General features: G+C 32.3%; 2 protein-coding genes and 1 long non-coding RNA gene across 3 annotated transcripts; 1 reads left to right on the plus strand and 2 right to left on the minus strand.

Annotated features, from left to right (window-relative positions):
- Positions 1-4,748: 4,748 nt before the first annotated feature.
- On the minus strand, positions 4,749-6,794 carry LOC107943510 (uncharacterized). The gene has a single exon (XM_016877257.2). The coding sequence runs from the start codon at positions 6,792-6,794 to the stop codon at positions 4,749-4,751; it is 2,046 nt and encodes a 681-aa protein (XP_016732746.2).
- Positions 6,795-9,669: 2,875 nt separating this feature from the next.
- Positions 9,670-10,561, plus strand: LOC107943513 (uncharacterized). The gene is made up of 2 exons (XR_001696021.2): positions 9,670-9,958; positions 10,249-10,561. It is a non-coding gene; the product is annotated as an uncharacterized lncRNA (long non-coding RNA).
- Positions 10,562-11,327: 766 nt separating this feature from the next.
- On the minus strand, positions 11,328-13,310 carry LOC107943514 (uncharacterized). Its single transcript, XM_016877259.2, has one exon. It carries the CDS (start codon positions 13,308-13,310, stop codon positions 11,328-11,330), a length of 1,983 nt encoding a protein of 660 aa, XP_016732748.2.
- Between the last annotated feature and the right edge of the window lie 467 nt (positions 13,311-13,777).

Below are 13,777 nucleotides of genomic sequence, written 5' to 3' on the forward strand. Positions count from 1 at the left end.
CTCTTCACTAAAAATTAATTATCTCACTGTACAGAATTAGGATGATGCTTCCCTTTATTTCTTCAGAAAATAGACTCATTAAGGATTCTAAGCATATAAATTATAACTCATAATAATTTTTTTAAAATTTTGAATGATTTTCCAAAGTCAGAACAGGGAAACCCGAATTCATTCTGACCTTGTCTCACAAAATCTATTATATCTCATGATTTCCAATTCCATTGCTTACATCGTTTCTTTTATAAGAAACTAGACTCAATAAGCTTTAATTTCATATTTTATTCATCCTCTAATTTTATCTATACAATTTTTGGTAATTTTTCAAAGTCAGAGTACTGCTGCTGTCCAAAACTGTTTTAGTGCATGGTGTTAATTACCATTTTTCCCTTAAACTTTCAACAATGATAATTTCGTCCCTGCTCAATTAACCTCTCAATTGAGCTGATTTTTTTCTCAATCAACACTTTATTATATCACTTTAAACTACCTTATAACCTTTGGAAATCATAATTTCAGTACTAAACTTTAATTCCAAACTTTTTCACAATTAGGTCCTACAAATCAATTTCTATTGGAATTACCTAATAAAATCATCTCACAAAAGCTTCAATTTCATCCTATTTCATCATAAAATTCCAGCACATATTCATAGCAACTTTCAAATTCATTCATAAAATCAAAAACTAATGAATTTAGTAATAGGACCTAGTTGTAAAAGTCTTAGAAACACAAAAATTACAAGAAAAAGGCAAGAATTAACTCACTTGGTGCAAAAATTATGAAAAACCAGCTTGAAGAAACCCTTAGGACGTTTTTGGCTGATGAGAGTGCAGAAAATGTGAAGAGAATTCTAGATATTCCAATTTGGTCCCATTTTTATATTAGTGAAATTTGTTATTTTCCCATTTTACCCTTATTTCATCAATTCTCCTGATTTTTCTCAGCTTATGCCACCCAAAATATCTCATTTTGGGGTTATTTTCAATTTATGTCCCTCGTCATTTCACAATTGAGCTATTTAATCCCTCTAGTAACTTTTAAACCTTTTTCAATTTAGTTCTTTTTACTTAATTGACTACCCAAACATTAAAATTTTCTAACGAAATTTTAATATCATATTACTAACACTTCATAAATATTTATAAAAATATTTTTGACTCGGTTTTACGAGATCGAAGTCTCGATATCTTATTTTTACCTAATTTCTTCAGTAATTTCTTTTTCTAACTAACCACTTAATCAGTAAAATTTTTCTATCGATATTTTCATACGATTTTTCCTATCATATCAATATTCATGAAAAAATATTAAAATAAATTTCTCTTTAAATTGGATTTGTGGTTACGAATCCACTATTCCGATAATTTTGAATTTGGGCAATTACATCATGTACCTATAGATATGTTTTCATTTTTACAGCCCATATGTTGTAGTTTTCACCAGCAAACACAGGTGGAGGTGGTGGTGAAAAGCTCATCTTTATGCAGCTTCTAAAGACTAAGTAGCAAAGGTAGCTCCTGTTTCTTTTCTTTCAAGCACTTGACTTCAACAACCTTAGTCACAACAAGAGGCCCTCAAAGACAGTAGGCTCTGATACTATTTGTTGGTTTTTAACTTAGCAACAAGGTTCAAAAACAATCAAAATAATTGTTTAAGTGTTTGAAAGCTTAAAAACAGAAGCAAAACAAGCTGAAAAATGAATGAACAGAGTGTTTTCTTCATTACCCGAATAAGAACATAGTTGCTTACACAAATAGATCAAAATACATAGAAAGAAAACAAAGCTTGCTTGTGCAGGTAACTAAAGGTTTACATCAACAAAAGACAACCTAAATTGACTACTAAATCAGCTAAGCACACATTTAACCTTAGCTGATCAAATCAAATAATGATTACACCATAGGCTAACAAAAGTCAACTGGATAAACAAAGCTACTGTCGAATTACACCATGGACTTTAGCATGCTTCTGCTGAGTTTCTGGTTCCATGCATGCAACGTGAGTTTTGCATGGTTTCTTGCATTTTGCTGCTGTAGTTGCCACCTTTGAACAAGTATTTTATATTTCATTACACACTTCACAAGGAATATAACACTGCACTTTGAACAATAATAGCTACCATGCTCTGTATTAACTTCATCGTGGCATATTAAGCAATCCAAAATTCTAAAATTTTCTATGTGATGGAAATACGTGTGAAGAAGGCGATAATCATGTCACTTAGTTTTGATCACGCGAGGCAATGGAATGCAATTTTTATGGATTATAATGTTGCATGTAACACATGCATAGGCAACAAGATTTCCTTTGGTGCCACAAGCATCACAAATGAATGAAACTTGTCTCAAAAACAAAGTAAGTGGATGTTCATGATTTGTACTCTTAATAACTTGTAATGGTGATTGTGATGCACATTCAACGTGAACAATAAACTTACAAGGAGAACAACCATAAACAAATCCACTTCGCCTTTTAATCATGATATGAAATTTATGAAATAAAATAATTTAACGAGTCTCTTTGCTTTGCGGATTAGGCCATAAATATCAATACATAATGTGTTTTGTTATTGTTTGTTTGCTCAGAAATATGTAAGTAAATTCATTGAAATTCACTTGTGCAAATCTCGAATATGAATATGTCTCGAATTAAGTAATTGAAAGATGGCAAAAATTTTCTACCGCATGTGCATTCCAAAAAATTATGGTGTTTTTCCAAAATCAAATTTTTTTGTTCAACACCTTGGACTAGACCTCCCTTAAAAAATATCGTTAAAAGATCATTAATTCTTAATGAAATAGAAGTAGCAGTGGCTTGTTGGAAACCCAAAATTTTTACTTGATCCAAGAGGTGTGATGTATATGTCATTATGAAGTAATCTATTAATCTACTAATAAGCCATTTAATGGAAGTTCCATCTATCACTTTATTTTGAAATATCAAACTGGCTCGTTCTGTCATAAGTATCCTTATATTCCACTAAGTGAACCTTGCCAATGGGTTTGAGTCAATGATTGGAAAACTTTCTTTTTTCTTTTTTTTTTGGTAGAAAGTTGGGTTAGGAATTGCAATCCTAAAACCAAAAAGACCCAAATTCATATTGGTGTCATAAATTTTTTTAGTTTAGATACCATATGACTGATATCATATGAGTAGGCCCCAAAAACCCTTTGTATAACTACTTAATTTAGTATAGTTACTCAATGTTGATTGTTTTTCCTTTTTGACATGGTTCGTAAAATGAAAACTTTCAAAAAACTGTATTTTTTATCCAAAATAAAGAATTTTTTCCTTTATACATTGTTGTATATGTTTCCTTCACTTCTATTTTCTTTGGTTTATTTTTTTTAATTTTGTTCATTTTTTTTCACTTGAATAATTTTAATTTTGACACTTTTACGCGTTTCAAAGTTTAATTTAATAACAATATTCAATGTTGTTTGAACCAGACCAGTCAATATGAAAAGTGGTTTTGAATCGTTAGATCGAGAACCAGTACAAATCAGTTAAACCAACTAAAAATCAATTGAACCAACAGTTGGACCAATTGAACCAGCTAGAAACCAATTAAATCGGTATTTTTTAATAATTTTTTAATTTGAACCGTTAAAACCGACCAGACTAATAAATCAATTGTCTAATCGATTCGATCACCAATCCGATTTTAGAAAACATTAATATTTTCTCCCTTCTAATACAATCTTTTAACTTTTAAGTATAAAATATATTAAACAGAGAAAAAATTGTTGACAAAAAAAAGAAATTTATCTACTACTCTAAATAAATGTTGACAATTAAAAATAATAATTAAACTTCAAAAAATTCATGAAAAATAAAATAGAGTTGTTTTATAGTAAAGAAAAATAATTAAATAATCTTTGATCCACTATTAATTATAATGTGATAATAAAAAAAGTAACATTAGTTTATGTAATAATTTATTTATATACCATTTATTAATAAAATATTTAAACTTACAAAACCATTGAATATAATTGAATTAATTACAAATAATAAAAATTCAATTTTTTCTAAAAAGTGTCATATAGATAATCATAAAATTTTAATTTATTTAAAATATATATATTCAAATAACAAAGTTTATTATATGGAAACTTTTTTAATATGAATAAAACCAAAGAGAAAGAAAATAAAATATGCAAAGAATATTAAAATTTGAGGCTAATCTTTATTTAATTAGTAAAAACATGATTGTAAAATTATATTATTTTATAAATTAAAAAATAAACACTTAAAATCACATTTAATGCACTTGGCAATGGAAACAGGTTTGGGGTTGCAAAATGTGTGCCTTCAATAATAATTCATCAATGTCCTCGGTTACTTTCATGGCAAGAAAGCTCTGCTCATATGAGTGTAAATAGCATAGTTTTGCCCTAATTGTCTAAACAATCATTGCCTTTTGTCTTCACTAGATTTCCAAAACACGCAACATTTAGAAAAGTAGGCATTTACCCTAAATCTTGTGTTTCCAGCCATTGCTCCGAGTCAGAAATACTTGTATATGAAAAATAGTTTTAAAACATGAACAGATTTATGCAAGCACATACTCGTGTTTGCCCAAATCCGAGTAACATAGATTCAAAGTGAAAGAGGAATGAGAAGAGCTACAGTGAAAGCACTGGAATTACAGAATAAAAACCAACAATAAGCAATCCAAACCACACAAGTTTCAACCCCATCAATTGGTTAAATTACATTATTTCAACTTACAACGGAAAAAACAATTAAAAATCTAGATGTTCCAAGAATCTATTTCCAGAGACAAATGGGTTCATACATTTCCAGTGAACGAGATAGTTGCACTCTGGTTCTGCACATTCAAGAGCCAGCTCCTCACAGGGCTCTCCACATTTGGTGCATTCAGGGTAGAGCTGTATCTTCTTTACAAATGTGAGAGGGTGCGGATGATCCCCTTCTTTGTAGATGCTCCCAGTTTTGATATATGGATATTCACCGAGAATGCATTTCACATGGGCAGATGTGTCGCAAGTTGTGCAATGATAAAACCAGCGCTTCGGATCTCTTTTTCGCTCACAAATGTCACAGTAATGATGTTTTGAATAATCATGAATTTCATGATAAGTGAGTGCAAGAAGATGCTCATCGCATTTGTGACTAACTCTAGTTGGTAGTAGCATACATGAAAGATCTACAGAATAATTGCAATCCTTGCAGCTAAATCCCTGTTTTATATCCAAACCACAAGCACTACACCGCCCAACAAACTCATAATAGAAAAGAAGGGGATGTTCATGTCCTGGACATGATAGAGCATCAGGAGGAAGAGCTTGACATCGAAGGCACATGTGCCTTCCACATTCATTACATTTGTAGGCAAAACCATTAGAAAGGAAATCACATACTTCACATCTGAAAATGTTGTCTGAAGTCAAGACAAGGGTTGCTAATTGGCATGAATGATTCCAAATAGGCTTCATCTTTGGTAATTCGGCGCAAGCTTTATGCAGAAAGAATTCACACACAGAGCAATAGTAGAATGAATCTGAGATCAGCAACATGCACCCATCACAACATTTATTACCATACTCCCTGATTTCGTCGCTTAAGGTTAAGTAGTGGTTATGCTTGAAATGTTCTATTATTGTGGCTTCTCCTGCATCATTCCTCTCAAGAACACTAGTGATGGAGTTCAAAGATATATCAAGATGCTTCTCATCTTCATTTTCTGGTGAAACAACATAAAAAAAAGCTGCATATCTAGTTGCACAATTCACATGGAAGATGATATTGCAATCTACACAGTAGTAACTTCCATACTCTGTGTTGACCTCAATATGACATATCATGCAATCCAGTCTTCCAAAATATTCTTTGTGAAGGAAGTACGTGTGAGAAACAGGATGGTGATGCCACCTGCATTTGATAATGTGTGGCAATGAAATGCATTTTTTATGGACCATAATGTTGCATGTGCAGCATGCATAGGCAGCATGATTTCCTTCGGTCCCACAAGCATCACAAATGAATGGAGCTTGTCTCAAGATCAAAGAGAATGGATGTTGGTGACTTTTATCTTCAATAATAGGTGATGGTGATACACATTCAATGTGAATAGAGAAATTACAAGGCGAACAACCATACACAAATCCAATATTTATCTGTCCAGTTTCTTGGCATACCTTGCAAGGGAGTTCTTCGCTATTAAATTGTAGAACAAGAGGATGCTTACGATGGCACACATGATTCAGTTTGAAAGGAAGTTTAGCGCATTTCTCATGTAAATTAAATCCACAGTCAGGAGAAAAGTGTGTATACTTTGCTAATGGTTCCCAACACACAAAGCACTTAGCAACATCTTCAAGTTCTTCATCACCATTTTCAGTGAAAACCAGTGGATGTTGCAGGGCAACATGCTCAAGCTCTTTCAAATTATTCTCAGCAATATTAAATGTAAACAAAGCACATTTAATATGAAAGTCTAATTTGCAAGAGCAGTGATAGATGAATTTCTCACATGTTTTACCACAGAAATTGCAATAACACCCTGTCTCTGTGTAAGAAGATGGTGGCTCTTGCAGAAGAACAAGAGGATGATGAGGATGAAAAGGATGATTAAGCTCCAAAGGTGCCTCGGCACATACCTTGTGAAGATAAAACCCACAATGCTCCACACAGCAAAAACATGGGGCAGACACCTTCTCCCCACACCTCGAGCAGTCAGCTACTCCACTGCCATAGTTGATCAGCTGCTCTTGATTCAACACAAGAAGCAGGGGATGTTGGTGCCCATAATTGTTTGACTCCTCCATTTCTCTTTCCTCTTTGGCTTCTTTTCGTTAACGTAGGAAGAAAAAAAAAAGTGAAACACAAAAATCAAAGTAAAGCAGCAATATGGAAGAGAGAGACTCCAAAGTATATTTCTTTCCATGACTCTTCGCATTGATACCTTGCTTGAATGAGTGGGTTTTTATATTTATTTTTATTTAACTTTCTAATTTTATTTGTATTTTATTAATAATAAAGTAGTGATAATTAAATTTCAATAATCTACACCCTAAGCTTTTATTCTAAAATTATCGCGTAACAAAGAATTTTATGTAATTTTTTAACTATTTAACTCTTTGTATAAAAAATATACTAATTAAATCAATTGGTCCAATTAAGTAAATTCATAAAATAATTATACATTACAAAATTGATGCCCTTTTAATCATGATATGAAATTTATGAAATAAAATAAATTATTAGTAAAATAATTTAAAGAAGATTTTTAGTGTGCTTTGATACTTTGCTTGAGTGATAGGGTGTATTATATTATTTTCATTTAAATTGGTAAAAACTAAAGGAAGATTATACATATATTTATGTTTATTTTTATTCCTTGCTTCGTGGGTTAGATAATAAATATCAATATATAATGTGTTTTGTTATCATTTGTGTGCTAGAAATATGTACGTAGATTCATTGAAATTCACATGTCACAAATATGAATATGTCTCGAATTAGATAGTTGGATGAATTGAGTTAATAATTAGAAGTTGGTTTAATTTTTCTATCGCCTGTACATTCTTAAAATGATGGTGCTTTTTCAAAATCAAACCTTATTGTTTAGTATCTTGTACTAGCTATCCCTTAGAAGGTATTGTTAAAATATCATCAATTCCTAGTTAAATGAATGTAGCAGTGGCTTGCTAGAAACCCAAAGTTTTTACTTGATCCGGGAGGTGTGATGTATATGCCATTCCGAAGTGATTTATTGATCTGTTAATAAACCATTTAATGGCAGTTCCATCTATCACTTTATTGTGAAATACCATATTGGCTCGTTCTATCATAAGTATCCCCTTATTCTGCTAAGTGAATTTCATCAATAATGATTTTGAGTCAATGATTGGAAAATTTCTTCTTCTTTTTTTTTTTAATTTTGATTTTGATAAAAAATCGAGTCAGGAATTGAGATACTAGTTGAATAAAAGAGACCCAAATTCATGTCGGCCTCATAGAATTTTTTAGTTTAGGTACCATATGATTGGGTATTATATGAGTAGGCTGGAAAAAAAAAAAGGTATAAATAGCTACTTGATTTAGTATAGTTGGTTAATGTTGATTGTTTTCCCTTTTTGACGTACTTAGTAAAAAGAAAAGTATGAAAAAAGAATTTGTCCGAATTAAAGAATTTAATTTTGTTACCTTTATGCATTCCAAAGTTTATTTTAATACCAATATTTAGTGTTGTTCAAATATAACTAAAAATACTAAAAATCAAGAGGAAAAAATTAATTTTGTCACCTTTGTTAAAATGCTGAAAGCTTTCGAGAAAAAAAAAAGATTTTTCACGTTAATCGAGAAAGAAAATTATATCTTGTAAGTTAAGACACAATGTCTTTAAATTCCCAATTCGAGAATAAATGCCGAAAGATTTATTTATTTGAAAGATATTCGATTATCTCGGGTTTAGAAAAGAAATCATGTCTTGTAAATTGGAACACGATCTTTTATTAATTCACGAGATCATTAAAAAAACTTATGTTAAAAAGGGTTCATGTACTTAGGTTTACCGAGAAAATCGAAACCCCGTAAGTTAGAGTACAATCTTATCGAATCAAAATACGCGGTTTTACTCGATTTAAAGTCATAATTTACGCATCGTGTAAAATTAATGTAATACAAATTGTTAGAAATAAAGCACGGGGTTAATATGCGTAGCAGACTAATAACAAATGCGTTAATATAAATAACAATAGTACTAGCAAAGATAGATAAAAAAGGCAAGCCATTTATAAAAAAAAAAAGAGTAAATAAAAATTAATAAAGAGTTTAAATAAAATTGAAAACAAACGAATAAAAGAATGGAGATATTAAATAAAGTAAATTAAAAGTGATGACAATAACCATAATAATAATTTAAATTTGAAAGTATATAAAAAATAGAAACAAATAAGTAAATAATTAAATGACACAATGAGATAACTATATTTAAAATATTTAGATGAATAAATAAAATAAATATAATAATGCAAGACTAATTAATAATACTATTATAATAATAAGTGAATGAATAAAGGAAGAAAGAACACAAAAAAAACGACAATAATAATAATAATAATAATAATAATAATCTAAATTTTGATAGTACATAAAAAAATGACTAACAATAATAAGAGAAAAAATAAAATAAAATAAAACAAGCCAAATAAATAAAAAAAGAAAACAAAGAGAACAAAAAAATTTTGAATAAAAAAATAAAAAAGCTAAACTGATTTAGGGACTTAATCGTGATCCAAATCAGAGTTAAGGGCTAAATTATAATAAAGTAAACAAATAAAAGACCAAAATGAAAGGCGCGACAACTAACGAGGACCAAATGGGAAATAAAACCCAAATCCGGACACGCGTCCATTGTTTCGACACATCAGTGAGCCAGGGACGAGATTAAAAAAAAGCAAAATTTCGAGGCTAAATTAAAAGAAAACAAAAATGAACAAAAAGGAGTAGATTAAAAAAACATAAACGCAAAAGGATCAGGGTTGAAATAACCCATTTAACGAAAACGCGCGGATCCCCTTGAAGCGGGTCGGGTTGCGCGCGGGCAAGCCCTATACGGCGCCGTTTGAGGCCACTGAAACAGGGTCTAAACGACGCCGTTTCACGTTCTTTATAAAAGCTAAAGTTCTTTTTTTAACTCATTCAGCCATTCAAAATTTAAAAAAAAAACACCATAGAAACCCTCACAACCTCTCAACACTCCCCACACATCCGGCCTGTGGTCTCCCTCGGCCTCCGAGGCGCCGCCGCCGTGGCCAACTGCCGACGACGAGCAAAATGGGTTTTTCGGCCTTTGCTTCGCAGCGCTTTCGAAGGCTAGGCCCTCTCAACCCGAGGGATCGAAAGAAAAGGTCCTTAGACCCCTCCCTTGTTCGACTCCGACGACGGCGAAGAGGGACTTTGACGCCAGGCTTGCGGGTCAATTCAGGTAAGCCCTCATTTTTCTCTATTATCTTCATTATTAGTATCTAAAAATAGATAATAAAAAATAAAAAAATAGACAGAAAAGAAAAAATGATGCGCATTTTAAAAAAAAATTCACCTTTTAGAAATTCGTTTTCTGTTTTTTATTTCTTCAATGTTCGTAAAAAAGAAGAGAAACCATACAAAAAGGACGTTTTGGCTTTTATAGCCAAGTTACAACCTTTTCGTTTCTATTTTTTTTGTTTTTTTTTCTAGTTGTTTCTTCTGTGGTCTTGTATTGATTTCTCTCTGCAGGGGTCAGAGGCGTGCAACGCGAGTGGAGGTGGCGGTGGCTGGCATGCGGCGGCAGTGTCAAAGGTGGCAGAGGCTTGCTGCTAGGGTTAGGCAGTAAGCTAGGGTTTCAATTTTTTTTTTGAAAAGTTTTAAATATTTTGGGCCGCTGGGCCTTATTTTTTTTTGGGTTGTAATTTTAATTATTTTTGAGCTTGTAATTTAGGCTGATAATTTGGACTATTTATATTTTTGGGTTTTATTTCTGTTTATTTTTAGGTTTTGAGCCCGAGCAAAAATGAGCTATTATAAAGATTATGAGTATTTTCTGGGTTTAGTTACATTTTACCCATAAATTATCCAATTTTTATTCTTTAAATTTATATTTAAGTCGAATAAGTTTTTGAAGAAAACAGGATTGTAATAAAATAATCAATGGTTAACGTTAAATTTACTGATTTTAGTACAAAATAGTGATTGTAATTAGTGTTACTGTAATGCATTAGGGATTGGGTTCTGAGCTGAGTACCATATGTGCCACTGCCATGTCTTTTATTCTAAAATAATACGTTAAATTGTTTTAATTTTACTTATTGAATAGGAAAATTTATAATTTATATAAATATGAAAAATAATGTTATAGTTTTATTTAATTTGTAATTTATGTTTTTTTATTGCATAATCAAAATGTTGTGTAGGATTACTGTATACCTTTTAATTTCCCAATTTTTGGCAGATGTAAATGAGACTTGGTGGCAATTCCAGTTATGGGTTTAAGACAAAAGCTAAAGAGATTCCTTTATCAGAATAAAAAAAACTTTCCAAAGCATTTACTTCACAAGGCATGCATGCATACATTTTAAGAAACTAACACACCGAAATCAGAATACTATAGTCTGAATAATCAAAAGGCAATCATATTCCAACTCAAAACATGCTTCCCTTACAATAGGAAACCCTAGTCTGCATAATAATTACAATCAGCGTTATATGTAATAATGTCAGGACCATACTCTGTGTTCTCCGCGAAAGAGAAGTGGTAGTTTTGGAGTATAGTCACCTCAACGCCACAATAGTCCTCCCAATCAGAAGAAGTGAAATTGTTATAGACACGTAAAATGGACAATGAAGTTACATCCAGTACATTCCAAAGCCAAATCTAAACAGGGCTCACCACACTTGCTGCAGTTCGGATAGTAATAAATCTTCTTAACAACAGTGAGGGGATGCTCATGAAAGTCTTTATGTACTTTAATGATATTCCCAGGTTTGAGGAACGGATGTATACCAAGGACACATTTGACATGAGCAGAAGTATCACATGTTGCACAATGATAAAACCAAAGATTTGGGTCTCGACGTTCTTCACAAACATCACAAAAATAGCTTTCTAAATAACTGTTATCATCATGATAAGTGAGTGAAAGAAGATGTTCATCACTTTTGTGTTGGGATGTAATAGGCAACGAAAAACATTTATGATCTAGAGAAAAATCGCAATCCTTACAACGCAACAACCCATTGAAATCACAACCACAAGCAACACATCCCCCTCTATTTTCGGTGTAGAGAAAAATAGGGTGTTTATGTCCTAAACATGTGTGAGTACCAGGTGTAAGAGCAATTATACATCGAAGGCATGTATGTGTCTTACATTTTTCACATTTATAGGCAAAAGCTTTAGACAAGTAAAAACATTCTACACACAGAAATACTTCGTTTGAAGTAAGGACTAGTGATGATCGGCAACGATGATGCCAAACCTGCTTTACCTTTGGTAACTCGACACAAACTTTATGAAGAAAGAAATCACACGGTGTACAGTAATAAAATGAAGCCACAATCGGTAACAAGCACCCATCACAGCATTTATTATCGTACTCACCTACTCCGTCACTTAACATTAAGTGGTGACTATGCTTGAAATGTTCTATAACTGTGGCTTCTCCAGCATCGTTCCATTCAAGAACCTTGGTTATGGAGCTAGCAGACTCATTAGGAGATTCGTCATCTTCATTTTCTACTATTTCATATAAAGCTTCATCCTTCATTACACACTTCACATGGAATATAAAATTGCACTTTGAACAATAGTAACTACCATGCTCTGTATTGACTTCATCATGGCATATTATGCAATATAAAACTCTAAAATCTTCTATGTAATGGAAGTATTTGTGAAGAAGGCGATGGTCATGCCATTTACTTTTGATAATGCGAGGCAATGAAATGCAATTTTTATGGACTATAATGTTGCATGTACCACATGTATAGGCAACATGATTTCCTTCTGTGCCACAAGCATCACAAATGAATGGAACTTGTCTCAAGAGCAATGAGAATGGATGTTGATGACCTTCATCTTTAATAATTGGCGATGGTGATAAACATTCAATATGAATAACAAACTTACAAGATGAACAACCATAAACAAATCCTCTTCGCCTTGTTCCTTGGCATATCTTGCAAGAGAGCCTTTCGCTATTAAATTGTAGGACAAGAGGATGCTTGCGATGGCACACATGATTCAATTTGAAAGGAAGCTCAGCGCATTTCTCATGTAAATTAAATCCACACTCAGGAGAAAAGTGTGTATAATTTGCTAATGGTTCCCAACACCCAAAGCACTTACTAACATTTTCGAGTTCTTCATCACGATTTTCAGTGGGAATCAATGGATCTCGGAGGGCAACATGGTCAAGCTCTTTCAAATTATTCTCAGCAACATTAAATGTAAACAAAGCACATTTAATATGAAAGTCCAATCCGCAAGAGCAGTGATAAATGAATTTCTCACATGTTTTATCACAGAAATCGCAAACACACCTTGTGTAAGAAGATGGTGGCTCTTGCAGCAGAACAAGAGGATGATGAGGATGAAAAGGATGTTTAAGCTCCAAAGGTGCGTCGGCACAAGCCTTGTGAAGATAAAACCCACAGTGCTCCACACAGTAAAAACATGGAACAGACACCTCCTCCCCGCACCTGGAGCAATGAGTTACACCACTTTGATTGTGGATCAGCTGGTCTTGATTCAAGATAAGAAGCAGGGGATGTTGGTGGCCATAATTGTTAGACTCCTCCATTTCTCCTTCCCCAAGCAATATAAACAAAGGAAAAGCTTGATTTTGGGAGCAAAGATTGAAAGGGAAAACAAGATTACAAGAGAAGAAAGATAATGATTGAGGAAGTGGGAGAGCAATTGATATTTAGAGGCAGAGGTAAACTCAATTAGCTAGTGAATGATTTTATTCAAGATTAGACATGCTGTTCATGGTGGGTTGATTTGATATTTATGAGATTTATTTAAATCAATTTTGTTTACAGTTTCAGCCTTCAATTATTTTAGTAAAATATTAAATAAGCACAACAAGAACTTTAAACAACTCTACCCAACTTTCTGCTAACACATACAGGAGCACTTAATGAGTTGTCGGGAAAAGTTTGGCTATCTTTTTACACAACATAGGCAGTGGATAGCTGGACCCGTACTCTTTAAAATCTAATTTTAAATTAATAATAATAAAATTATATTTTTATTTTTTTAAATTAA

The sequence above is a fragment of the Gossypium hirsutum genome, chromosome D02 (genome assembly GCF_007990345.1).
Source record: "Gossypium hirsutum isolate 1008001.06 chromosome D02, Gossypium_hirsutum_v2.1, whole genome shotgun sequence".
NCBI lineage: Eukaryota > Viridiplantae > Streptophyta > Magnoliopsida > Malvales > Malvaceae > Gossypium > Gossypium hirsutum.